General features: G+C 35.3%; 1 protein-coding gene across 2 annotated transcripts in view; it reads left to right on the plus strand.

Moving 5' to 3' along the window:
- PPP2R3A (protein phosphatase 2 regulatory subunit B''alpha) overlaps nucleotides 1-27515 on the plus strand; it is a 165253-nt gene that overhangs the window by 96656 nt on the left and 41082 nt on the right. For both annotated transcript variants that reach the window (XM_065876145.1, XM_065876146.1), the window contains exons 8-9: nucleotides 2220-2268; nucleotides 2729-2818. In XM_065876145.1, coding sequence (XP_065732217.1) covers nucleotides 2220-2268; nucleotides 2729-2818 — 139 coding nt within the window. The remainder of the gene's footprint in view (nucleotides 1-2219; nucleotides 2269-2728; nucleotides 2819-27515) is intronic.

The raw sequence follows: 27515 nt of genomic DNA on the forward strand, positions 1-27515 counted from the left end.
AAGACTTCAGTGGAGGAAGTAACTGCAGATGTGGTAGAAACAGAGAACTAGAATTAGAAGAGGAGCCTGAAGATGTGACTGACTTGCTGCAAATCTCATGATAAAACTAACAGATGAGGAGTTGCTGCTCATGGATGAGCAAAGAGAGCAGTTTCTGGAGATGGAATCTGCTCCTGGTAAAGATGCTGTGAAGATTGTTGAAATGACAACAAAGGACTTAGAATATTATATAAACTTAGTTGATAAAGCAGCAGCAAGTTTTGAGAGGATTGTCTCCAATTTTGAAAGAACTTCTGCTGTGGATAAAATGCTATCAAACAGCACCGCATGTAATAGAGAAATCATTTGCGAAAGGAAGAGTCGATCTATATGGCAGATTTCATTGTCGTCTTATTTTAAGAAATTGCCACAGTCACCCCAGCCTTCGGCAGCCAGCACCCTGATCAGTCAGCAGCCATCAACATTGAGGCAAGACCCTCCACCAGCAAAGAGATTACAGTTTGCTGAAGGCTCAGATGATGGTTAGCATTTTTTTGCAATAAAGTATTTTTAATTAAGTTATATGTATTGATTTTTTAAGACAATGCTGTTGCACACTTAATAGACTATGGTATAGAATAAACATAACTCATATGCAATGGGAAACCAAAAACTTCATGTGACTCACTTTAGTGTGATATTCACTTTATTGAGGTGGCCTGGAACTGAACCCACAATATCTCTGAGGTATGCCTATAGTCATACCTTCCTGTTACAAGAATAGCATAAAGATGGAGATATTTATCGGGGTGTCAGGCCAACCTTGTTAGCTATGCACCTTCTAATTACCAGTGGCCAGATCATCTGTATAACGTGAGCTAGTCTCCAGAGGTCATACAAAACCCTGTGGGCTCTAAAGCGCCTTCTCTGGCTGGCATAACCAAGTTCTCATTAAGCCCTAAAATATTGTATATACACATACAGTAACTCATTAGAGGCATGTTAAAGGAATGAAGTCCAGAAAAGCAGGCATCTAGGCCTGCATAATGCAGGAGCCACTGAAACTCTGTGTAATTGCCCACCCACTAATCTGTCCTTAATAGGACAACATGATCTTAAGTTTTAGGAGCTTAAACTTTCTAACTCTAAAGAAAGACGTTCAAAAAGACTTTAGCTTCAGAATTAAATACCATTGCCTTTCCTATATAGCCCTCTTCTGTTCTATTTCCTCTTATTTTCAAATTATTAACCCCATAAACCAGTGCTCAACAAACTCTAGGGGGCCCTTATTCAACATTTGGTATGTGGCCAGGAATGGCAGTGCTGACACTCATATTCTCAGCATTCTTCAACCAGATTGATTAACCTTTATGTTGACTGTACCTAACGCTGTGCAGAAGAGTTAGAGCTGGTAGCTGTTAACTCTAATGATATCACTGGTTCTGAAGTTTTAGTGTGCATGCCATTGCCTGGGGCACTTGTTAAAAGAACAGATTCCTATCCTCACTACATCCCTAGGTCTGAGATCCACTGTTATCTCCCTTTTTTTAACTAATGATTTTGGTTACTTTTAACTCACAATTAGGTATGCTGATATAGATTACCTAGGATCTATCATCAAAAGCAACATACTATCTTAAGATATAATCATCCCTCTGAATAAAACTTACTGATGGAATTTATTTTAAAATTGTATGTTATATCATGTTATATCCTGGATTTTTATAGGATGAGAATATAAGAAAAGTATTTGTGGTATGTTTTAGTATCTTTTATAAAATTCTACCTGAAAAGCAGTTCTCCGTTGTTTTACTCAAATTCCCCAACAATCAGTTCCCCCCCTTGAATTTAATGCTAGGATAAAATCTGTCTTGTTTTAGGGGAAAGTTGTCTGGTCTCATTAGATAACAAGATCAATACAAATTTTGTACATTTTTGTCTTAGTTGTCAGGATATTCGGAACCAATTCGATGCTCAACTATATTAATATATCCCAGCTGTCAGGCACATCCATTTGCCTGTTCTTTTTTAAATGATTGATTGATTGATTGATAGAGTAAGCCATCTCAAATTCCTGCTTTCAAGAAGTATGTTATACATAAGTAAAAATTTAACTACTCATATTCTCATCATGGAAGATTATTAAGATTTAGCTTGTGGCTACTTGAAAATAAATTTGCCAAAAATATTGCCTTTTGGAGCATGCTTTAACTAGCTTTGTACTTTTTATTTACATTTAGCTTCATCAAACAGGATTATTGAAAGGATATTCTCTGGGGCAGTAACAAGGTAAGAAAAAGCATCTGAGTTTTAAAATGAAGTACAAGTAATACTTTAACAATGTCATTTTAGCAAGGCTTCCTGCATAATTTGTCAGTGCTGTAGGTCAGATAATACCCTGCAAAACATGCAGTTGTGGCTTCATACAAGATGGCGGTAATTCTTTAATATATGGGCATTAGTCCTTTATCTAAATACAGGTAAAAGTATTTAACCTGCTGATTATTTGTATTCAAATTAGAAACCAGATTTCTTTCTTCATATCTACAAATACTTTCTGATTTCATCCCCTAGGCATTTGAAAATAAGATAGGCAGTGCAAGGGGTTGCCCTTTGTGAGGTTTCCAGCATTCTATTTTTTTTTTAACTTAATTTCCAAAGAAATGTTACTTTATTTCTTAGTCTCTCATAGTACTAAATTTATCTGAGTAATTGCTCAGGAAACTTTATAACCATGTGTTTTCTTCAGGGGAAAAACAGTACAGAAAGAGGGAAGAATGAGCTATGCAGATTTTGTTTGGTTTTTGATTTCTGAGGAAGACAAAAGGAACCCCACCAGGTATGTCTTCTGAGTTTCCTTTGCCAAGATTTTAAACACATGAGCAAAGCTTGAAAAATTCATGATGTATACGAGTGAGTGCCAGCTCAACTAGGGGTGCCAAGATGGGTTTGACTTAGTCTCTGCCCTCAGACTGAATGTACAGCCACAGTGTATCAAGAGAAGTGCTCTTACCCCTGGAAACAAAGGTGAAGTGGCATGTGAGCTGGCCCTGAAGGATATTAAGCATTTATATGGAATATGGGAATAGATGCTGTGGATTTTAGTTGTTTCATGATCTTCCTTGTTCGGTAGTAAATTGGAGAGGAAAGAAGAGCAAACTGTGGATGACTAGTATATGAGAACATGCCCTCATTCTCCCGGTTAGAATCATCTCTCCCTTTCCTTGGCATACCTTGATTTGTCGCTGTGAGTTTATCCATCTGTTTCTTACACCTCTGTAACACTGTGTTACACAAGCTAGGAACAAGAAGAAGAGAAGGACATAGATTTTTGTGTCCCTCTCTTCTTTTTATTCCTAGCTTGTGTAACACAGTGTCCTGCACATAGCTTTTGCTCAGTACCAAGGGAGGGAGAGTCTGCAGTCCCTGATGCTGCCTGCTGGTATTACTGACTCAGCTGTCTGCATGTTAGTTCAAAACGTTATCTAAATGTTGGATATATGGTTTGGAAATCATTGAAATGGAAATAAAACTAATTTATTTCATGGGCAGCATGTTGTCCATTTCAAAGATAGTAATTTGTTGTTCATGTAGACAACTTAGAAAACATGGCTAAAGCAGAAGAAAATAAATTTTAATACTGATATTCTAACACTCAGAAAAAGACTTAAAAATTGGTATGTGTTGTACAGTCTTTTACATTCTCTTTGGACATGTAGGTTAATTAATTCCATAGGATTAGATTTAATCCTTTGGAATGTTATCTCCTAATATCCTCTAGTAGTTTTAGCTAAATAGTTGTAACATCCACTATATTTTTCCTTAAAATAAATTCCGCAGGAAAGGAATTGCTAGGTTAAGGGTGTAGACATTTTTAAGAGCATTTATAAAAGCTATTAAATTGATTTTCAGAAGAACTATCATTTTATACCTTTATCAACAAAGTATTGAGCATATTTTCTATAACCCTTATTCACACTAGGTATCTTCCTCTTAAAAATATTTTCGAATTTGATAAGAATTCAGTATTATCTTTTTTGCATTTCTTTGATTGCTAGTGAGGCTGAATTTTTTTTTAAGACATACTGAATTTTTTTTTTGGCTGCTTTGGGTCTTCGTTGCTGCATGTGGGCTTTCTCTAGTTGTGGCGAGTGGGGACTACTCTTTGTTGCACTGTGCGGGCTTCTCATTGTGACAGCTTCTCTTGTTGTGGAGCACAGGCTCTAGGCACATGGGCTTCAGTAGTTACAGCACACAGGCTCAGTAGTTGCAGCATGCAGGCTTCAATAGTTGCGGCGCACGGGCCCTAGAGTGCGCTGGCTTCAGTAGTTGCAGCACACAGGCTCTAGGGCATGCAGGCTTCAGTAGTTGTGGTGCACAGGCTCAGTAGTTATGACACACAGGCTTAGTTGCTCTAAGCAACATGGGATTTTCCCAGACCAGGGATTGAACCCATGTCCCCTGCATTAGCAGCAGGATTCTTAACCACTGTGCCACCAGGGAAGTCCTGAAGCTGAATTTTTTTCATACATTTTGGGCCATTTTTATTTCATCTTAGGTGACTTGCCTTTTCATGTTTTTTGCTCATTTCTGCTGGATTAATTTTTTAAGTTTATCATTTTATCACAAATATACATCAAGCATTAAAATTTTTTAAATACATACATTCAGAAACCTTAATATAAAATTCATTCTTAATTCTTTACCCCATAGTTAACATTTAGGTATATGTCCTCCTACCTCCTCCTCCTCCTCCCTCCTCATTCCCCTCCATCCCCTCCTTTCACTCCTCCTCCTCTCTCTTTCTCTCTGCACCAAGTGAGAAATCATTGTATCATTTAGTGTACAGTTTTGTGATACACTTCTTCACGTAAGAGTATATTTCTATGCCAGTAAGTGTGCATGTTTATAATTTACCATTAATCCATTATTTCGAATGTTTAGATGTTTTTTTTTTAATTTATTTTATTTATTTATTTTTGGCTGCTTTGGGTCTTCATTGCTGCATCGGGCTTTCTCTAGCTGCAGCGAGCAGGGGCTACTCTTCATTGCAGTGCGCAAGCTTCTCATTGTGGTGGCTTCTCTTGTTGCGGAGCATGGGCTCTAGGTGCCTGGGCCTCAATAATTGTGGCACATGGGCCCAGCTGCTCCGCGGCATGTGGGATCTTCCCGGACCAGGGCTCGAACCCATGTCCCCTGCATTGGCAGGTGGATTCTTAACCACTGCACCACCAGGGAAGCCCTAGATGGTTTTAATTACCTAAATTTCCGAAGGTTTGAAGGCTGTGCATCTTTCCATTTCTTGCCTTTTTGGTGTTCTGTTAACGCTCTCAATTTCAATCTTTTATCTTTCATGTTTACTTAATTATGAAAAAGCTTTCCTCAAATAGTTCCCATCTTTTCCTCTTATTATCCCATAGGAACAAATGATATAAATGATAATAAAGAAACTTTATATAACAAACATGAATATATACTTGCTCGCCTTTCTTCTATCAGCTTCTTTAAAAAACATAAATTATATACTATAATAATTAGGACAATATATTATTGGGTTTGTAGTATATAGAGATGTGATATACATAACAATAGCATAAAAAAGAGGGATGAGGGAATAGTTACATAGGAGTACCGTTTCAGTATCTCACAGGAATTAAGTATAAATCTGAAGTAATTCTAAGAAGTTAAAATGTATATGGTAAGCCCTAGAGCAACCAGCAGGAAATTAACTCAAAAATACATAGTAAAAAAAAAATCATTAAAAGAGTTAAGTGTCCCACTTAGAAAATATTCACTTAAATGTAAAAGAAAGCAATAAAGGAAAAATAGAGGAAAAACTCCAAGACACATAAAAAACAAAAAGTAAATTGGCAGGCATAAGTCCAACTATAACAATAATAACATTAAATGTGAACGGATTAATCGTTTCATCAAAACGCAGATTTTCAGACTGGGTCAAAAAAAAAACACGTTTTCTGGATATAATTCTGTGCTGTCTATATGAGACACAGATTAGATTTAAAGATACAAGGGGGGAAAAAAGGAAAAGGAAGGCTCAAGATATGCCATGCAAACAACAATCATAAGAAACCTGGAGTGGCTGTATAAGTATCAGAGGACATAGACTTCAAAACAAAAATTGTTACTAGAGACAAGGACATTCTATTTCATAAAAGGGTCAATCCAACAGAAAGACATTACAATTATAAACATATATGCACGTAACAACACAGAACCCTAAAAACATGAAACAAAAACTGACAGAATTGCAAGGAGAAGTAAATAATTCAACAATATTTGGAGACTTCAGCACCCCACTTTCAGTGATGGGCAGTCAGGAAGAAGATCAACAAGGAACTAAAAGTCATGAACAACACTATAAACAAAACTATAAATCAACTGGACCTAACACATATCTATGGAACTCCCCACCTAAGAACAGCCGAATATATCAATATATTTTTCTCAAGCATGTGGAACATTCTCCAGGATAGAGTATGTGGTAGGCCATATAATAGCCTCAAAAAATATAAAAAGTGAAATTATACAAATTATGTTCTCTGACCACAATGGAATAAAATTAACAGAAAGAAACTTGAGGATTCACAAATATGCAGAAACAACGCACTGCTTGAATAACCAATGGATCAAAGAAGCATACCTAAAGGAAATTAGGAAATAATTTGAAATGAATGAAAATGAAGGAACAACATACCAAAACTTTAAGATGAGCAAAAAGGAGAACATAGTATACCAAGACTTATGGGATGAAGCTATAAATCCATCTATTGAAAAAGAAGAAATGTCTTAAATCAATAACCTAACCTTCCACTTTTAGATGCTGGGAAACAAGAACAAATGAAGTATAGCAAACAGAAAAAAAAAAGATTAAAATTGATAAATGAGAGAATAAGAAAACAGTAGAGAAAGTCAATGGAGCCAAAATTCAGTTCTTTTGAAAATATCAGTAATGTTGATAAGGCTTTAGCTACACTGATCAAGAAAAAAAGAGAACATACAAATTATTAAGGTCAGAATTAAGAGGGAACATGACTACTGACCATAAAGGAATGAAAAGGATTATAGTATATATATATTATATATAACAACTTCATGCTAACAAATTAGGTAGCAGACAAAATGAACAAATTCCTAGAGAGAGCCAAACTACTAAACTGGTTCAAGAAGAAATTAAAAATCTGAATAAGAAAAACAGTCCCAGGCTGAGGTAGCTTTACTAAAGGATGCTACCAAACACTTTTTAAAAATAACAGTTTTTTACAAACTCTTTGAAAAAATGAAAGAGGAAGGAACACTTCCAAATTCATTTTATAAGGCCAGTATTACCCAGATACCAAAACCAGACAAAACATTACAAGAAAACTGTAAACCACTATCCTTTATGAATATAGATACAAAAATACTCAACAAAATTAGGAAACTTAATCTAGCAAAATATGAAAAAGATTATATACCATGACTAAGTGAGACTTATCCCAAAAATGCAAGGTTAGTTTACCATCTAAAAACCCAGCAATGTAACACATCATATTAATAGAACAAAGGATAAAAACCACATGATTGGCCCAGTAGTCTCAGCAAAAGCAGTTGAAAAAGTTCAACATTGCTTCATGATTTAAAAAAAAACAACACAGATTAAACATGGACAGGAATTTCCTTGACCAGATAAAGCATATCTTTGAAAAACCTACAGCTAACAACTAGTTAATGGTGAAAGTTTGAATGCTATTTTCCAAAGATCAGGAAAAAGACAGGGATGTCTGCTCTATTCAACACTGGATCCTAGACAGGATTATCAGGCAAGGAAATGAAATAAAAAGCATACATATTGGAAAGGAAGAAGGAAAATTATTTTTTCATGTAACTTTTTAAATTTATTAATTTATTTATTTTTGGCTGTGTTGGGTCTTCATTGCTGTGTGCAGGCTTTCTCTAGTTGTGGCGAGCGGGGGCTACTCTTTGTTGCAGTGTGCAAGCTTCTCATTGCAGAGCACGGGCTGTAGGCTTCTGAGCTTCAGTAGTTGTGGCACACAGGCTCAGTAGTTGTGGCTTGTGGGCTGTAGAGCGCAGACTCAGTAGTTGTGACACACGGGCTTAGTTGCTCCACAGCATGTAGGATCTCCTGGACCAGGGCTCGAACCTGTGTCCCCTGTGTTGGCAGGCAGATTCTTAACCACTGCACCACCAGGGAAGTCCCCAAAACTATCAATTTAAAGATGATATTATATACAGGAAATCCTAAGAAATCAATCAAGAAACTGTTAGAACTTAATAAAGGTTAATTTCAATTTACAAAATCAGTTTACAAGATTGATAAAATACATAATATCAGTTTACAAAAATCAGTTGTTTCTGTGCATGAAAAATCCAAAAATGAAATTAAGAAAATAATTCCATTTATAATAGCAGCAAAAAGAATAAAATACCTAGGAATAAATTTAACAAAAGAAGCATAAAAATTACACCGTGAGAACTATAAAATATTGTTGAAAGAAACTAAGGAAGATCTAAATGAAACAAAGATATCCCATGTTCATGGATCAGAAGGCTTAATATTGTCAGCATGGCAGTTACTCCCCAAACTGATCTGTAGATTCAAAACAATTCCTAACAAAATCTCAGCTACTTTTTTGTTGTTGTTTTTGCAATAATGGAAAAACTGAATCTTGAATTCATATGAAAAAACAAAAGGATCAGGGTAACCAAAACAATCTTGAAAAAGAATAAGATTATAGGACTCATACTTTCTGATTTCAAAATATACAAAGCTGAAGTAAAGACCATATAATACTAGCAATAAAGACAGACATACAGACAAATGGAATTGAATTAGGAGTCCAGAAGTAAATCCTCACATTTATGGTAATTGATTTTCAACAAGGATCTTAAGTCACAATTCAATGCGGGGAAAAATGTCTTGTAACAAGTGGTGCTGGACACTGGATATCCACATGCAAAAGAATGAATTTGGACCCCTACCTCATGTTATACAAAAACATTAGCTCAAATGGATCACAGACCTAAATGTAAGAGCTAAAACTATAAAACCTTTCAGAAGAAAGTATAGGAGTAAATTTTCACAACCTTGGTTAGATGCAGTTTCTTGGATGACACCAAAACCACAAACAACAAAAGAAAAAAATGAATGAATTGGACTTCATCAAAATTTTAAAAATTTATGCTTCAAAAAACAACATCAAGAACATGAAGGATAACCCACAGCATGGGAGAAAATATTTTTAGATGATATATCTGATACATAACTTGTATCTAGAATATATAAATAACACAACTCAATAATAAAAAGATTACTCAATTTTAAAATGAGCAAAGGATCTGAATAGACATTTCTCCAAAGAAGATACCTATACAGCCAATAAGCACATAACAAGATTCTTGATATCACTGTCATCAAAGAAATGCAAATCAAAACCACAGTGAGATACCACTTTACACCCACTGGGATAGCTATGAATTAAAAGTCAGATAATAAACAAGTGTTGGCAAAGATGTGGAGAAATGGGAACCCTCATACACTGCTATTGGGAATGTAAAATGCAGCAGCCGCTATGGAAAACACTGACAGTTCCTCAAATGGTTATAGTGTTACCATATGACCCAGAAATTCCACTGCTAGGAATATACCCAAGAGAAGTGAAAACATATCCACACAAAAACTTGTACACCCATACAAGTTTCATAGCATCACTATTTTCAGAGAGGGGGAAGATGGCAGAAGAGTAAGACACGGAGATCACCTTCCTCCCCACAGATACATCAGAAATACATCTACACGTGGAACAACTCCTACAGAACACCCACTGAACGCTGGCAGAAGACCTCAGACCTCCCAAAAGGCAAGAAACTCCCCATGTACCTGGGTAGGGCAAAAGAAAAAAGAATAAACAGAGACAAAAGGATAGGGACGGGACCTGCACTATTTTCAGTAGGCAAAATATGGGAACACCCAAATGTCTATCAATTAATAAATGGAAAAACAAATGTGATATATCCATATAATCTAATATTCAGCAATAAAAAAATATGAAGTACTACATACTATAACAGTTGAATCTTAAAAACATTATGCAGATTAAGACGACATCAACCACAAAAGACTACATATTGTATGAATACATTTATATAAGTTGTCCAAAATAGGTAAATCTATAGATACAGAAGGTACGTTAGTAGTTGCCTAGGCCATGAGGGACGTGGAGAGGCAGGAGTGGGGCAGGGAATGATGTATAAGTGCTACTAGGTATGGAGTTTCTTTTTTGGATGTGATAAAAGTTAATTGTGGTGATGGTTATACAACTCTGTGGATATACTAAAAAGCATCTGACTATACATTTTAGATGGATGAATTGTATGATATGCGAAATATATCTCAATAAAGCTGTTTAAAAAGAAGAGTTGAGATAATACAAAGTATATTCTCTGACCATAATGGAATTAATGTAAAAATCAATAAGAGAAGGATGACTGGAAATTAAACAACATAATTCTAAATAATCCTTGGGTCCAAAAGAATTTTTCAGGAGAAATTAGATATTCAAAAGATAAAGGAATACTATGAATGACATACACACACACGTAAATGTGGTGACTTAAATGAAATGGACCAATTCCATTAAAGTCACAAGTTAACAAAAGTTGTCCAAGGAGAAATACATAACCTTAATAGTCTTGTATCTATTAAAGAAAATTGAATTCATAGTTTAAAACTTTCTGAAAAAGAAATCTCTCAGCCCAGATAATTTCACTACTGTATTCTTCCAAACATCTGAAGAAGAAATATCAAATTCTGTACTACTTCTTCCAGAAAATACAAAAGGAGGGAACAATTTCCAGCTTATTTTATGAAACCAGCATTACCTTGATACCAAAACCAGAAAGACACATACAAGAAAATAAAACTACAGACCAACATCCCTCATGAAGATAGACCCAAAAATCATTAACAGAATACTAGCAAGTGAAAGCTCAACTTCTCAACCTCTCAGGCCCGGCCCCTCTTCCAAAATCAGCAGATGCCCCAAGGGAAAGATGGTCACAAATGCTAGGCTCCTCCTTTCTGGATTTCCTTCTACATCTGGACACCATAGTTCTTCACTGCCCTGTTAATAGTCCAGTGCCTTCAAAAAGGATTTTTACTGCAGATTTTCTCAGTGGGAGGGTTAATCCAAAACACTTAGTTCATCATTACCAGAAGCAGAACCCTTCAGATCAACTTTACATATCTCGAGATACATAACTGGATCTTTACTTATAGAAATATTGCCAAAAGAGGTTTTTAAGTCAAAAGCTTTCTTTTGTACCCCTTTTCTGCCTTGCATGTTGCCTTTCTCCTACCTAACAGCTAACATGTTGCTGAGGCCTTATTCTTTGCCAGGTAACAACTGTTGCATATGTGATGGCTTGTTTAATCTTCATATCACTATGAGTTTAGGTGTCAGTGTTCCCATTTACAGTTGAGGAAACAGACGCTCTGAGAGATTGTACACCTACAAAGTGACCTAGCTTGAATTCAAGTCCAGGTCTGTATCACTCCAAATTCTGGACTGTTTATCAATTAAAGGTATGGCCTATCATGTGAGACAGCATGTTTGCATGTCTGTCTTCTTACCAGCTAGGCTATGGAATCCCTAAAAGAGCATTCTCTTGGTGTCCTGAAATTCCTTATTGCTTAAGAGACTCAAAATTAGGCATTGGCCTAATTTGTCTCCTTGGCTTCTACTGGCACTTACTAGGCACCCAGAGTATTTGTTCTCAGTGCTTCACATTATCTTACAAAAGCAGAATGTGATCAGAAGACAGTTAAATCTCACTGTTGTAAAGTAATGACGAAAATATGTATACATCAAAATCAAACACTTATTTAAAACACAGTAGAAATCAGATTTGTGGCTTACGAATGACATGGGTAGAAAAAAATGTATTTCATGAAAGAAGTAATATACTCACTGAAGTGTGATAAGTGCTGTGTAAAATACTACGTAAAAAATTGTGATCTTGAGTCTTTCCTGTGCCTGGTCCTGTCAGGGTTAGATATGGAAAGTGTCTTTGGATAGATTATTTTTTGTGGACAGGCTTTTGCAATCAACCCTCTTGGTATGTCCTTTAACCACCCCTCTGGTCTGGCTGTTTATCACGTTCTGCTTCTGCCTTGGTCTTCTGACTAGGTGTCCTCTCCAGCAACTATCTCATTCATCTTTATGTCTGAGGACACTAGGCCAGTGCCCTTGAAGGTAGTAGGTGCTAAAATATGTATACTGAATATGCAAAGGAATATACATTTAGTTAATCCCTAAGTAATAACGAAGTTCCCCGTAACTTGTTTCTGCAATAGCTTATAGGAGTTTATATCAGGGATAAGACATTTCTGGTCTAGAAGTTAATTTCATTCAGCCTGAGAACAAGGCCAAAAGGTAATCTTGTTTATGTCTATAATTGTACAAATACAATCTTTAATGAATATAATTATGCTTTAAAACCAAAAATTGGTGGCAAATATAGCAAAATTTTAACACTGGTTCTCTCTGGGTAGTTACTCCTTTTGTGTGCTTTTCTGTTTTCCAGTTTTCTTGCAATGAATAGTCATTACTTCTAGACCTAAGAAAATATTACCTTTGTTAAAAAGAACAGAGGAAAGAAAAAAAATTAAATCTGCATTGGAAAAAACTTTAGAGAGTATGTATTATTTTCAATAAGAAAATTTCCTCTGAACATGTCGTATTTAACCATCCAGTAGTCCCTGCTTCTAAACTTCCGGGGACAAATAGCTATCTACTGAGGTATATTATTTTATTTTGCCAGCTCTGAGCCTTAAAACATTTTCTCTTCTTTGTGCATTGATCCTTTTTATGCTCTCTAATACTCACAGAATTACATCAGATTCATCTACCACACGATATTCTTTGAAACATTATATTTAAAGGCAGCTCTTATGTGACTTTGGCAAATATTGAGGCAGTCTATTTGTCTCTTTCTTTGTGTTCTAGCTTTGATTCTCTTTTATGAGCTATTACAAAGAACTGAAGTATATGCTTTAGCTTTATTTGTTTTATAGACTCTTTTATCTTAGTTCTTAATTGAAAATGCAACTGACTTTAGTTTATATTTCTTAGTAAAGTAAGTTGCCTTTCACTAAAGTCCTATTAGATAATTGCCAAAATCAAGAGGTACTTCCTTCCTATTGTCCTAATTTCTATTATCCTAAGATACGTAAGAAGGAATTTCAAGACACCAAGAGGCCTTAAAGACCACAGGACAGTCTACTGCTTCTTTCTGTACTATTCAAAACATTATTACTTAAAAAGTAATGATACAGTGGCAAAAGAGCCACATATTACCACATTTATTGTAGCCCTCTGCTCATGAAGTCTGTGTCCTCAAGGTTTTTCTCACAATCAAGATATCAGGTCTGTCTCTTCAAGGTTTTTCACAAATCATGAAATCATGTTTCAAAGTGGGACAATATTAAAACCCTGAGAGTAGATGTGATATGACAGCCAAACTCTATTACCTCATGTTCATTGGCTCCAGTGAATGTCTCCTCTGTTCTTTGATGGTAATGTTAAACATCAAGCTGGTACAATTTTAAAAATAGATTTCTCAAAAGAATTTTGCAAGTATTAGTTTAATTTGTTGCAGTAATGTAAACTTTATCTTTTGGAATACAGGTGCGTTACAGATCTTAGTGTGGCTTACTTGAAAACAATTAATAGTCATAACTTATTTTCACCTTTTTCTCCTCAAAAGAGATTTTTTAAAACCATTAAGTGTATAGAGTTTCTCAGTATAGCTTAAGGCCTACAAATGGTAATTTAACCAAGAGTCTCTTAGAACCTTCTCTTGAGAAGTTTTAAATTACCGTGAATCAGTGGCTCTTTATAGAAAAATATTGTTCCCTGTTACCAATTAATGCTATTAGCTTCATATTCTATGATGAATTAGTGACATGGCTATACTTGCTACTGTAAGTGACATTGCTAAATGATAAAGTGGCCATAGTAGAGTGTGGGTAAGCTTCTAAATGAAGATAGCAACTTACCCACATATAGTACTTTTAGTCCCTCTTGAAATTCCACTAAAATGACAGTACAGAGATTTTTTTAAGGAATAAATCCATAATAACAAAGGAAAAAAGGAGAAAAAAATAAGGATTTGGAAACCAGAAAGTAAAAAAATTTAGCACACTACCTGAAACCTAAGCCACCATAGGAAAAGACAAAGAAGCAACTGGATATATCGCAAAAACCTCCAAACATTCAGGACTTTGGGGTACCGGGAACATTGGAAGTAGGGGTGGGATAAAGATAGAACCAAAAATGAGGAGAGTTTATAGAAAGTTTCTTTAAGGAAACAGCTGATCTCCAGATCATCTCCTCTACCCAGGCAGGAGACTGGTGCTTTATTCCCTCAAGAGTATAAAATAGAGGGCCTCTGGACTGGGGAGCACTGAGCACAATTGAAGGTAGGGCTACCATACTGAAAACAGATGAAATGAGTGTATGCTTACTGAAAGATAAGATGCCCAGTCTTCATTCCTTACGCAACTTTCAGAATCTTGGCAACCTGTCCTTAACCTCTAGGCAGGAGACAAAAAGATGCTTTTCTGGAGAATCTGGCCAGCCCACGAATAAAGACCTGAAAATCTGACATTGGCTCAGCCCCAAGGAAAGAACCCAGGCAGATCATTTTACAGTAAAGCTCAGAGTCAACAAACCCATAAGCCAGAACTTCCAGTCAGCTTTTTAGCATCTACTCTTAAATATGAGCAGAGAACAAAGGATCAGTAAATACCTAAGTAAAGCTTCTTACATAAAAGATAGAGACCAAACAGATAGAAGTGGGAGGAAAGTAACTTGGATGAAACAGAATTCAGGGAGAAGAAACCTTCAGCAAAAACAACAAATACACTGTTACTATTAGCCTCAAGATAAGAGAAAAAATGAAATTCATAGAAAATGAACAGAATGGTACTTTTTATAAAAGAAACAGCGTGGAACCAAAAAAAGAACTCTGGAAAATCAAAATTATGATAGCAGGAAAAAATAATGTTCAGAAGATAAAGCTAGGTAGACCTCCCAAAAAGAACCCCAAAATTGAAGTAATATAATATAGAGACAAGATATGAAAATTAGAAAGCCAATCTAAAAAGTCCAACATAACTAGAAATTGAAATATAAGATTTACATGGTAACTTTAAAATTCAGCCATAAGAGAGTGATGGCAGCAAGATGGTGAGTTATAAGTTTCCATTGCTCATCCCCTAACAGAAATACCAATTGAACTGTCCATGAACAAAAATACCTTCACAAGAGCTAAGGATTCCAGGGCAGCGCCAAAAGACCCAACCTTTGGGCCCACCTCAGCACCAGTTCAGCCCCTGTGTCCCCAGGCTTCAGACTCAACCCTGTATTCGAGTTCCAGGCTTACCCCAGCACCAGGCCAGCCCTTGCAACCCCAGACTCCAGGTAGGATATTGCCGACCCATCCTCCAGACTCACCCAGCACCAAGCCAGCCCCTGTGGCCTCAGACTCATCCCAATGCCAAACCAACCCTGGAAACCCAGGTTCCAACAAACCCCAGTAGACCTCAAAATTGGCCAACCCCCAGAGACCCAGGATCCAAACTCACCCTTGCAGATTCAGGTTTTAGGTACCACAGGCCCATCCCAGCACTAGGCCAGTCCCTACAGGATCAGGCTCAAGACCCACCTCTTACCATCAGTGCCCATGGACCCAGGCACAGGCCCCACTCACCTGCTGACCCAGGTACCTGAGCAGCCTACCCAAGTACTCCAGCAGTAAACCTGCTCACAGACCCCCCACTAGACAACCTGTCCAGAATCTCTGAATAAGGAGACTGTTGAAAGGATTTCCCTGCCAAAGCCAATCTGTAAAGACTGAAATAAATGCCTACTTCTTCAGAGGCAGAAACACCAATGCAATGTGACAAGAATCACAAATAATCAGGGAAGTATGACACAATCAAAGGGACAAAATAAAACACTAATAACTTACCCTAAAGAAATTGAGATCTGTGAATTGCCTGACAAAGAATTCAAAATAATCATCTTAAAGGATCTCAGTGAGCTACAAAAGAACACAGACAACTAAGCAAAATCAGGGAAACAATACATGAAGAAAATGAGAAGTTCAACAAAGAGAAATCATAAAAATGAACCAAACAGAAATTCTAAAACAAAAGAACAAAATTACCGCACTGAAAAATTCTATAGAAAGCTTCAACAACAGAGCAATTAAACAAAAGAAAGAATCAGTGAGCATGAAAACAGGTCAATTAAAATTACCCAGTCAGAGAAAAAATAATGAAAAGCCTCCAAGACTTACAGAAGACCATGAAAATAAACAATATATACATTATGGGAGTCCCAGAGGGAACAAAGAAAGAGAAAAGGGCAGAAAACTTATTGAAAGAAAGAATGACAGAAAACTTCCCTAATCTGGAGAAGAAAATGAACGTCCAGATCCATGTAGCCCAAGGAACCTCAAATAGATAAAAATATTAAGAGATCTTCACCATAGCACATTACAATCAAATTCTCAAGTCAAAAACAATTTTGAAATCAGCAGGAGAAAACCAACTCATCACATACAAGGGAACTCTTATAAGACCAGCACTGTATTTCTTAGCATAAACTTTGCAGACCAGGAAAGAGTGGCATGATATATTCAAACTGCTGAAAGAAAAAACTGTCAACCAAAAATGCTGTGCTTGGCAAGGCTATAGTTCAGAAATAAAGGAGAGATAAAAACTTTATCATCACTAGACCTGCCTTACAAGAAATGCTAAAGAGAGTTCTTCAACCTTTCCTTAAAGGATGCCAACTAACATAAAAACATAGGAATTATAAAACCCACTGTAAAAGTAAGAATATAGTCAAGTTCAGAATATTTTAATACTATAAGGATGATGCATAAATCACTTTTAACTCTGCTATAAAAGTTAAAAGGCAAAATAATTTAACTGTAATTACAATAATTTTATAGTGAATACACAATCCATGAGTTATAAATTGTGACATCAACAACATAAAATGTGACAGGAGGAAAAGTTAAAACATAACAGATTTTGTATGCAGTCAAATTTAAGCTGTTGTCAACTTCAAATACTTTTATAACTATAAGATGTTTCATATAAGCCTCATGATAACCAAAAATAACCAAAACAGACACAAATTAACAAAATGGCAATAGTAAGTCCTTACCTATAAATAATTACTTTAAATGTAAATGGATCAAAATCACCAACCAAAAGACACGGAGTGGCTAAATGACTACAAACAAGATTGTACAGTATGCTGCCTACAGGAGACTCATTTTAGCTTTAAGGACACACAAAGCCTAAAAGTGAAGGGATGGAAAAAGATATTCCATGCAAATGGAAACAAAAAGAAAGCTGGGTTAGCTATCCTTATGTCAGACAAAAGACTTTAAAATAAAGACTAATAAAAGAGAAAGAAGGACACTGCAGAATGATACAGAGATCAATCCAACAGAGAATATAGCAGTTGTAAGTATTTATACACCCCAACATGTAAGAGCACCTAAATATATAAAGCAAATATTATCAGACTTAAATGGAGAAATAAACAGTACTACAATAACAGTAAGTTTCTTTACTACCGCACTTTCATCAATGCATAGATCATACAGACAGAAAGTCAATAAAGGAAATACTGGCCTTAAACAACATGTAGACCAAGTGGAACTAACAGACCTATACAGATCATTCAGATCATTCCATCCAATAGCAACAGGATACACATTATTTTCAAGTGCACATGGAACTTTCCCTAAGATCATATTTTAGGCTACAAAAAAGTCTTACTAAATTTTAAAAGATTGAGTTATATCAAGTATCTTTTCTGACCACAGTGGTGTGAAACTAGAAATCAATAACAGAAGGAAAATTCACAAATGTGTGGGAAGTAAAAAACACTCCTGAAAAATATACAATGAAGGAAAATCAGTTCTAAGAAGGAAGTTTATAGCAATAAATGCCTACATTAATAAAAAAAGAAAGATCTCAAATAACCTAACTTTACACCTCAAGAAAGTAAAAAAGCAGACTAAACCTGAAGTTAGCAGAAGGAAGGAAGTGATAAAGATCAGAGCAGAAATAAATGAAATAGAGACTAGAAAAGATCAGTGAAACTAAGAGATGTCTTTTTAAAAAGATAAACAAAATTGACAAATATTTAGCTGGACTAAGAAAAAGAGAAGACTCAAAATTATAATTGAAGAGGAAGCATTACAACTGATACAGAAACACAAAAGATCATGTAAGACTACTGTAAGTACTTATATGCCAACAAATTGGATAACCTAGAAGAATGGATCAATTCCTAGAAACATACAACCTACCAAGACTGAACAGGAAACCTGAATAGACCACTAACAAGTAAGGAGATAGAATCAGTAATCAGAAACCTCCCAAAAAAGAAAAGTCTGAGACCTAATGATTTCACAGTTGAATTCTACCGGTGAAAGAATGAACTCAAATTATTCTCAAACTCTTCCCAAAAAGTGAAGAGGAGGGAATACTCCCAAATTCATTTTATGAGACCAGCATTACTCTTGTACCAAAGTCAGATAAGGACACTATAAGAGAAGAAAATTATAAGCCAAGATCTCTGATAAACATAGATACAGAAATCCTCAACAAAATACTGGCAAACTGAATTCAACAACACATTAAAATGATCATACACCATGATCAAGTGGGGTTTATGTCTAGGATGCAAGAATGGTTTGACATGCAAATCTATAAATGTCATATACCACATTAAAAGAATAAAGGACAAAAGCTATACGATCAACTCAATAGATACAGAAAAGCGTTTGACAAAATTGAACACCCTTTTATGATTTAAAAAAAAAAAACTCTTATCAAGTTAGGTGTAGAAGGAATGTACCTCAACATAATAAAGGCTATGTATGACAAGTCCACAGCTAACATAATACTCAATGGTAAAAAGGTGAAAGCTTTTCCTCTAAGATCAGGAACAAGACAAGGATGCCCCACTCTTGCCACTTTTATTCAAGTGGAAGTCTTAGCCAGAATAATTAGGCAAGAAAAGTAAAGAAGAAGTATCCAAACCAGAGAGGAAGAAGTAAATTTTTTTCTTTGCAAATGGCATAATATTATATACAGAAAACCCTTAAAGACCACAAAAAACTGTTAGAAAAAATAAATGAATTTCAGAAAGTTGCAGGATACAAAATGAACCTGCGAAAATTAGTTGCATTCCTATACACTAACAACACTGAAATATATAAAATCTTAATGAAAGAATATGAAGAGGACAGAAGAAAATGGAAAGATACCCCATCTTCATGAGTTGGAAGAATATTGTTAAAATATCCATGCTACTCAAAGTGATCTACAGAGTCAGTGCAATAACTATCAAAATTCCAATGACATTTTTACAAAAATAGAAGAACAATTCTAAAATTCATACAGTACTAGAAAAGAACATGAAGCAATGTTAATGAACAAAAACAAAGCTGGAGGCATCACACTACCTGATTTCAAAATATACTACAAAGCTATTATAAAACAGCATAGTACTGGCATAAAAACAGACATATATACTAATGGAACAGAGTAGAGAACCCAGAAATAAATCCATACATTTATGGTCAACTGATCTTTTTCTTTTGGCTGTGTGGGTCTTTGTTGTTGCATGCAGGGGCTACTCTTTGTTGTGGTGCGCAGGCTTCTCATTGTGGTGGCTTCTTTTGTTGTGGAACACAGGCTCTAGGCATGCGGGCTTCAGTAGTTGTGGCATGTGGGCTCAGTAGTTGTGGCATGCAGGCTCTAGAGCACAGGCTCAGTAGTTATGGCGCATGGGCTTAGTTGCTCCACAGCATGTGAGATATTCCCGGACCAGGGCTCGAACCCATGTCCGCTGCATTGGCAGGCAGATTCTTAACCACTGCATCACCAGTGAAGTCCCTGGTCAATTGATCTTTTTCAAAGGTGTCAAGAACACACATGAGGAAAGGACAGTCTCTTCAATAAAGGGTGTTGGAAGAAAATAATAAAAGGTGTTGGAAAAACTGGTTATCCATATGCAGAAGAATGAAATGGGACCATTTTCTCACTCCATATAAAAAATCAACTCAAAATGGATTGAAGACTTAAATGTAAGACCTGAAACTATAAAACTACTAGAAGAAAACATAGGGAACAAGCTTCTTGACATTGATTTGTGGGGGTGGGGGAATATATCCCAAAAGCACATGCAACAAAAACAAAAATAGACAAATAGAATTGAATCAAACTAAAAAGCTCCTAGTAGGAAACAACAGAGTGAAGAGAGAACCTATGGAATGGGAGAAAGTATTTGCAAACCATACATCTGATATTGAAAATATTATAAGGAACTCTAACAACACAATACCAAGAAAACAACTAATTTTAAAAATAGACAAAGAGGGGACTTCCCTGGTGGTCCAGTGGGTAAGATTCCATGCCCCCAATGCAGGGGGTCCAGGTTCAATCCCTGGTTGGGGAACTAGATCCCACATGCCTGCCACAACTAAGAAGCCTGCAAATGCAACTAAGAAGTCCACATGCCACAACTAAGAAGTCTGCATGCTGCAACTAAAGATCCTGCATGCCACAACTAAGACCCGGCACAGCCAAAATAATAGAAAGAAAGGAAGGAAGGAAGGGAGGGAGGGAGGGAAGGAGGGAGGGAGGGAGGGAGGAAGGAAGCAAGCAAGAAAGAATAAAAATAGACAAAGGACCTGAATAGAATTTCTCAAAAGGAGACATACAAATGGCCAACAGATAAATGAAAAGATGCTGAATATCGCTAATCATCAGGGAAATACAAATCAGAACCACAAGATTTCACCTCAGACCTGTTAGAATGGCTTTTATCAAGAAGACAAAAGGTAACAAATGAGGATGTAGAGAAAAGAGATCCCTGGTACACTGTTGATGGGAATGTAAATTGGTACAGCCATTATAGTAAAGAGTATGGAGGGCTCCTCAAAAAATTAAAAATAAAACTAACTTATGATCCAGCAAATCTACTTCTAGGTATATATCCAAAGGAAATGAAATCAGTGTCTTTTTTTTCTTTCATTTACTGAATACTGTTTTATTTCTGAGCAAAAATGGAAATATGCTAGTGGCATGTGACATTTTCTGGGCTCTAAAGAAACTCTCCTTTCTCAAATGATGACTGATTTAGAACCAAATGTAATGGTCTTTTTAACCACAGTAAATTATTAAGATAATTTTTGTTTCTAACTCCAAGCCCTTAAAAGTACAGGCTTCAAAGACTAGCCCCTTAACTTAAGCAAAATATTCTCTGACATAAATCGTAGCAATATTTTCTTAGATAGTCTCCCAAGGCAAAAGAAAGAAAAGCAAAAATAATCAAATGGGACTTAATCAAACTTAAAAGCTTTTGCACAGCAAGAGAAACCATTAGCAAAATGAAAAAACTTATGGAATGGGAGAAAATATTTGAAAAGATGGGACTAACATGGGGTTAATTTCCAAAATATATTTTACAAACAGCTCATACAACTCAAAATCAAAAAAACAACCCAGTGAAAAAAAGGGTAGATCCAGAAATAAACCCACACATCTATGATCAATCTATGACAAAGGAGGCAAAAATATACAATGGAGAAAAGAAAGTCTCTTCAATAAGTGGTGCTGGGAAAACTAGACAGCTACATGTAAAAGAATGAAATTAGAACATTCTCTAACACCATAAACAAAAATAAACTCAAAATGGATTAAAGACCTAAATGTAAGACCATATACCATAAAACTCAGAGGAAAACATGGGCAGAACTCTGTTTGACAGAAATAGCAGCAATATCTTTTTGGATCCATCTGCTAGAGTCATGGAAATAAAAACAATAAACAAATGGGACCTAATTAAACTTAGAAGCTTTTGCACAGCAAAGGAAACCATAAACAAAACAAAAAGACAACCTACAGAATGGGAGAAAATATTTGCAAACGATGCAACCAACAAGGGATTAATTTCCAAAATATACAAACAGCTCATACAGCTCAATATTAAAAAAATAAATAAACCCAATCAAAAATGGGCAGAAGACCTAAACAGACATTTCTCCAAAGAAGACATACAGATGGCCAGCAAGCACATGAAAAGATGCTCAACATCATAATTATTAGAGAAATGCAAATCAAAATTCCAGTGAGGTATCACGTCACTCTGGTCAGAATGGCTATCATCAAAAAGTCTGCAAACAATAAATGCTGGAGAGGGTGTGGAGAAAAAGGAACCCTCCTACACTCGCACTGTTGGTGGGAATGTAAACTGGTACAGCCACTACAGAGAACAGTCTGGAGGTTCCTTAAAAAACTGAAAATAGAGCTACTGTGTGATATGATCCTGCAATCGCACTCCTTGGCATATATCCAGAAACGATGAAAACTCTAATTCAAAAAGATACATGCACCTTAATATTCATAGCAGCATTGTTTATACTAGCCAAGACATGGAAACAACCCAAGTGCCCATCAACAGACAGTTTAAGGAGATGTGACATACATATATATATGTATATGATTTAGCCATAAAGAAAGAATGAAGTATTGCCATTTGCAGCAACATGGGTGGACCTAGAGATTATCATACTAAAAGTGAAGTCAGACAGAAAAACACAAATATTGTATATGTGGAACCTAAACAATAATACAAATGAATCTGTATACAAAAGAGAAACAGACTCACAGACATAGAAATAGACTCACAGGTTATTTGTAATAACCTGTAAAGGAAAATAATCTGAAAAAATATATCTGAATCACTTTAAACACAATATTGTAAATCAACTATACTTCCATTTAAATAAATAGATAAATAAATAAAATAGTCACTTTGCCCACCTCCCCCAAAGAAAAAAGACTGGCCTTTTCTCAAATTACTACAGTTGCAACTTGTGTCTTCTCTTTCTTTTTCCTTTTCTACCTCTTTTCTCCCCTTTTTTAGGTATAACTGACATATAACATTATACTAACATTATATTAGTTTCAGGTGTACTTCATGATTTGCTGTTCATATGTATTGCAAAATGATCGCCGCAATAAGTCTGCTTAACATCTGTCACCATACATGGTTACACTTTTTTTTCTTGTGATGAGAACTTCTAAGATCGACTCTCTTAGTAACTTTCAAATACGCAGTACAGTATTATAAACTATAATTACCATGCCATACATTACATCCCAGGACTTATTTATTTTATAATTGGAAGTTTGTAGTATTTGACCCCCTTAACCCATTTCACCCACCCCCTACCCTACTCCGGCAAATACCCATCTGTTCTCTGTATCTGTGATCTCTCAGTTTGGGGGTTTGGTGGTGGTGGTGGTAGTTTTTAAATTCCATGTGTAAGTGAGATCATACAGGATTTGCCTTTCTCTGACTTACCTACATAATGCCCTCAGGGTCCATCCATGTTGTCACAAATGGCAAGGTTTCATTCTTTTTTATAACTAATATCCCATTGTGTATATATACCACATTTTCTTTACCTATTCATCCATTGATGAAAATTTAGGTTGTTTCCATATCTTGGCTATTATAATTAATGCACAGTGAACATGGGGGTGTATACATCTTTTTGAGATGTTGCTTTTTCTTTTGATAAATACCCAGAAGTGGAACTGCTAGATCATATGGTAGTTCTATTGGCAATTTTTTTAAGGAGCTCCCTGCTGTGTTCCATAGTGCTGCACTAATTTACATTTCACAGCACACAAGAGTTCCCTTTTCTTCACATCCTTGCCAACATTTGTTATTTCTTGTCTTTTTGATAACAGTCACTCTGACAGGTGTGAGGTGTCTCACTGTGGTTTTGATTTTCATTTCCCTGATAGTGATGTTCAACATCTTTTCATGTACCTGTTGGCCATTTGTATGTCTTCTTGGGAAAATGTCTATTAAGATCCTCTGCCATTTTTTCAGTTTGTTTTCTTGCTGTTGAGTTTTATGAGTTCTTTATATATTTTTAATATTAACCCCTTATCAGCTATATAATTTGCAAATATTTTCTCTTATTCAGTATGTTGCCTTTTTATTTTGTTGATGGTTTCCTTTGCTGTGCAGAAACTTTTTAGTTTGATGTAGCTTACTTGTTTATTTTGTTGGTTTGCTTTTGGTGTCAGAGCCAAAAAAATTCATTGCCAAGACCAATGTCAAGGAGCTCACAGCCTAGAAGCTAGAAGTTTTACAATTGCAGGTCTTACATTCAAGTCTTTAACCCATTTTGAGTTGGTTTTTGTGTGTGATGTAAGACAGTGGTCCAGTTTCATTTTTTTGCATGAAGCTGTCCATTCTTCACAACACCCTTTATTGAAGAGACTGTCCTTTCCCCGTTGTATATTCTTGGTTCCTTTGTTATAAATCAATTGACCATATATGTGTGGGTTTATTTCTGGGCCCTATTCTGTTCCACTGATCTGTCTGTTTTTATGACAATCATACTGTTTTGATTATTACAGTTTCATAGTATATTTTGAAATGAGGTAGTGTGATGCTCCAGTTTTGTTCTTCTTGCTCAAGTTTGCTTTGACTATTTGGGATCTTCTATAATTCCATACAAATTTTAGGATTATTTGTTTTATTTATGTGGAAAATGCCATTGGAATTTTGATAGGGATTTCATTTAATCTGTAGATTGCTTTGGGTAGTATGGACATTTTAACAACATCAATTATTCCAGTCCATGAGAATGAAATATCTCCATTTATATGTATCTTCAATTTCATTCATCAATGTCCTGTGGTTTTCAGTGCACAGATCTTTCACCTCTTTGTTTAAATTTATTCCCAAGTATTTTATTTCATTCTTGATGCAGTTGTAAATGGGGTTGTTAATTTCTCTTTCTGTTAGTTCACTGTTACTGTACAGAAATGCAACAGATTTTTGTATATTGATTTTGTATCTTGCATTTTTACTGAGTTTATTTATTAGTTTTCTTACAGTTCTTTGGTGGATTCTTTAGGGTTTTCTCTATATATAAATATATATAATATTATATCATCTGTACATAGTGACAGTTTTACTTCATTTCAAATTTGGATGGCTTTTATTTCTTCCTCTTGTCTAATTGCTCTGGCTAGGACTTCCAGTGCTACATTGAATAAAAGTAGCAAGAGTGGGTACCCTTTTCTTGTTCTTGGTCTTAGAGGAAAAGCTTTCAGCTTTTCACCATTGAGTATGATGTTAGCTGTAGACTTGTTATATATGGCCCTTATTATGTTGAGGTATGTTCCCTCTAAACCCACTTTGTTGAGAGTTTTTATAACAAATGGATGTTGGATTTTGTCAAATGATTTTTCCATATCTATTCAAATGATCATATGTTTTTTACCCTTCCTTTTGTTAATTTGGTGTATCATGTAGATTGATTGCAGATGTTGAACCATTCTTGCATCCCTGGAATAAATCCCACCTGATCTTGGTTTGTGATCCTTTCACTTTATTGTTGAATTCAGTTTGCTAATATTTTGTTGAGGATTTTTTCATCTATAGTCATCAGGAATATTGGCCTGCAATTTTCTTTTCTTGTGGTATCCTTGTCTGGTTTTGCTATTTGGGGGTAATGCTGACCTCAAAATTAGTTTGGGTGTTTCTTCCTCTCCTATTTTTTAGAAGCATTTGAGAAGGATTAGTATTAATTCTTTTCAGATGCTTGATAGAATTCACCAGTAAACCTGTCTGGTCCTAAGCTTTTGTTTGTTGGGAGGTTTTTCATTACTGATTCAATCTCCTTACTAGTAATTAGTTCAGATTTTCTTTTTTTCATAATTCAAGTCTTGGTAGGTTGTATGTTTCTAGGAATTTATCCATTTTTTTCTAGGTTGTCAAGTTTGTTGGTGTATAATTGTTCATAGTAATCTCCTACAATCCTTCGTGTTTCTGTAGTATTACTATTACTGTTTTTTCTGTCACTTCTGATTTTATTTGAGTTCTGTCTCCCTCTCTCTCTCTCCTGTTTGGGAATATAGCTACAGGTTTGTCAATTTTGTTCATCTTTTCAAAGAACCAGTTCTTAGTTTCATTGACTTTTCATTGTCTTTTTAGTCTCTTTTTCATTTATTTCTGCTCTGACCTTTGTTGTTTCCTTCCTTCTACTACTTTTGGGTTTCATTTGTTCTGCTTTCTCTCATTGCTGGTGGAGTAAAGTTGTTTATTTGAGGTTTTTCTTGGGTTTTGATATAGACATTTATTGCTATGAATTTTCCCCTTAGAACAGTTTTCACTGTATCCTCTAAGTTTTGGTATGTTGTATTTCCATCTTGATTTGTCTCAAGGTATTTTTTTACTTTCTTTTATTTCTTCTTTGACACATTAGTTGTTCAGTAGCATGTTGTTTAATCACTACATATTTGAGAATTTTCCAGTTTTCTTCTTGTAATCAATTTATAGTTTCATACAGTTGTGCTCAGAAGAGATGCTTGATATGATTTCAACTTTCTTAAGTATACTGACTTGTTTTATAGCCTAACGTATGATCTATCTTGGGGAAAGTTTCTTATGCACTTGTGAAGAATGTGTATTTTGTTGCTTTTGGATACAATGTTTTGTATGTATCTGTTAAGTTCATCTGATCTAACATGTCATTTAAGGCTGATGTTTCCTTATTGATGATTTTCTGTCTGGATGATCTATTCATTGATGAAAGTGTGGTATCTAAGTATCTTACTATTATTGTATTGCTGCTTATTTGTACACTTAAGTCTGGTAATATTTGCTTTATATATTTATGTGCATAAATATTTACAAATGATGTGTCCTCCTGTTGTATTGATCTCTATATCATTCTGTAATGCTCTTCTTTCTCTCTTATTACAGTCTTTATTATAAAGTCTTTTGTCTGACACAAGTATAACTAACCCAGCTTTCCTTTTGTTTCCATGAAATCTTTTTCCATCCCATGACTTTTAGTCTGGGCGTGTCTTTACAGTCAGTGAGTTTTTTGTATGCAACATATAGATAGGTCTTGTTTTCTTATCCACTCTCCAATCTCTTTTGCTTGGAGAATTTAGTCCATTTACATTTAAATTGTTGATAGGTATGTACTTATTGCCATTTTTTAACTGTTTTCTGATTGTTGCTGTAGTTCTGTTTATTCTTCTCATGTTCTCTTTATGGTGTGATGACTTTCTTTCATGGTATGCTTAGATTCCTTTCTGTTTATCTTTGGTCTATCTTTTATGGGTTATTGCTTTGTGAGTACCATGAGGCTTACATATAACAAATTATACTGAGTAAATTTTAACTTGATAGGAACTTAAGCTTGAATGCATTCTAAAGCTCTACATTTTTGCTGTCTCCTGCCATGTTTTGCTTTTGATGTCACATTTTACATCTTTTATCTTGTATATATCTTAACCAATTATTATATAGTTTTACTACTTTCATCTTTTAGCTTTCATACTAGCTTTATAAGTGATTAATTCACCATCTTTA

The sequence above is a fragment of the Phocoena phocoena genome, chromosome 4 (assembly GCF_963924675.1).
Source record: "Phocoena phocoena chromosome 4, mPhoPho1.1, whole genome shotgun sequence".
In the NCBI taxonomy this organism is placed as follows: Eukaryota; Metazoa; Chordata; class Mammalia; order Artiodactyla; family Phocoenidae; genus Phocoena; species Phocoena phocoena.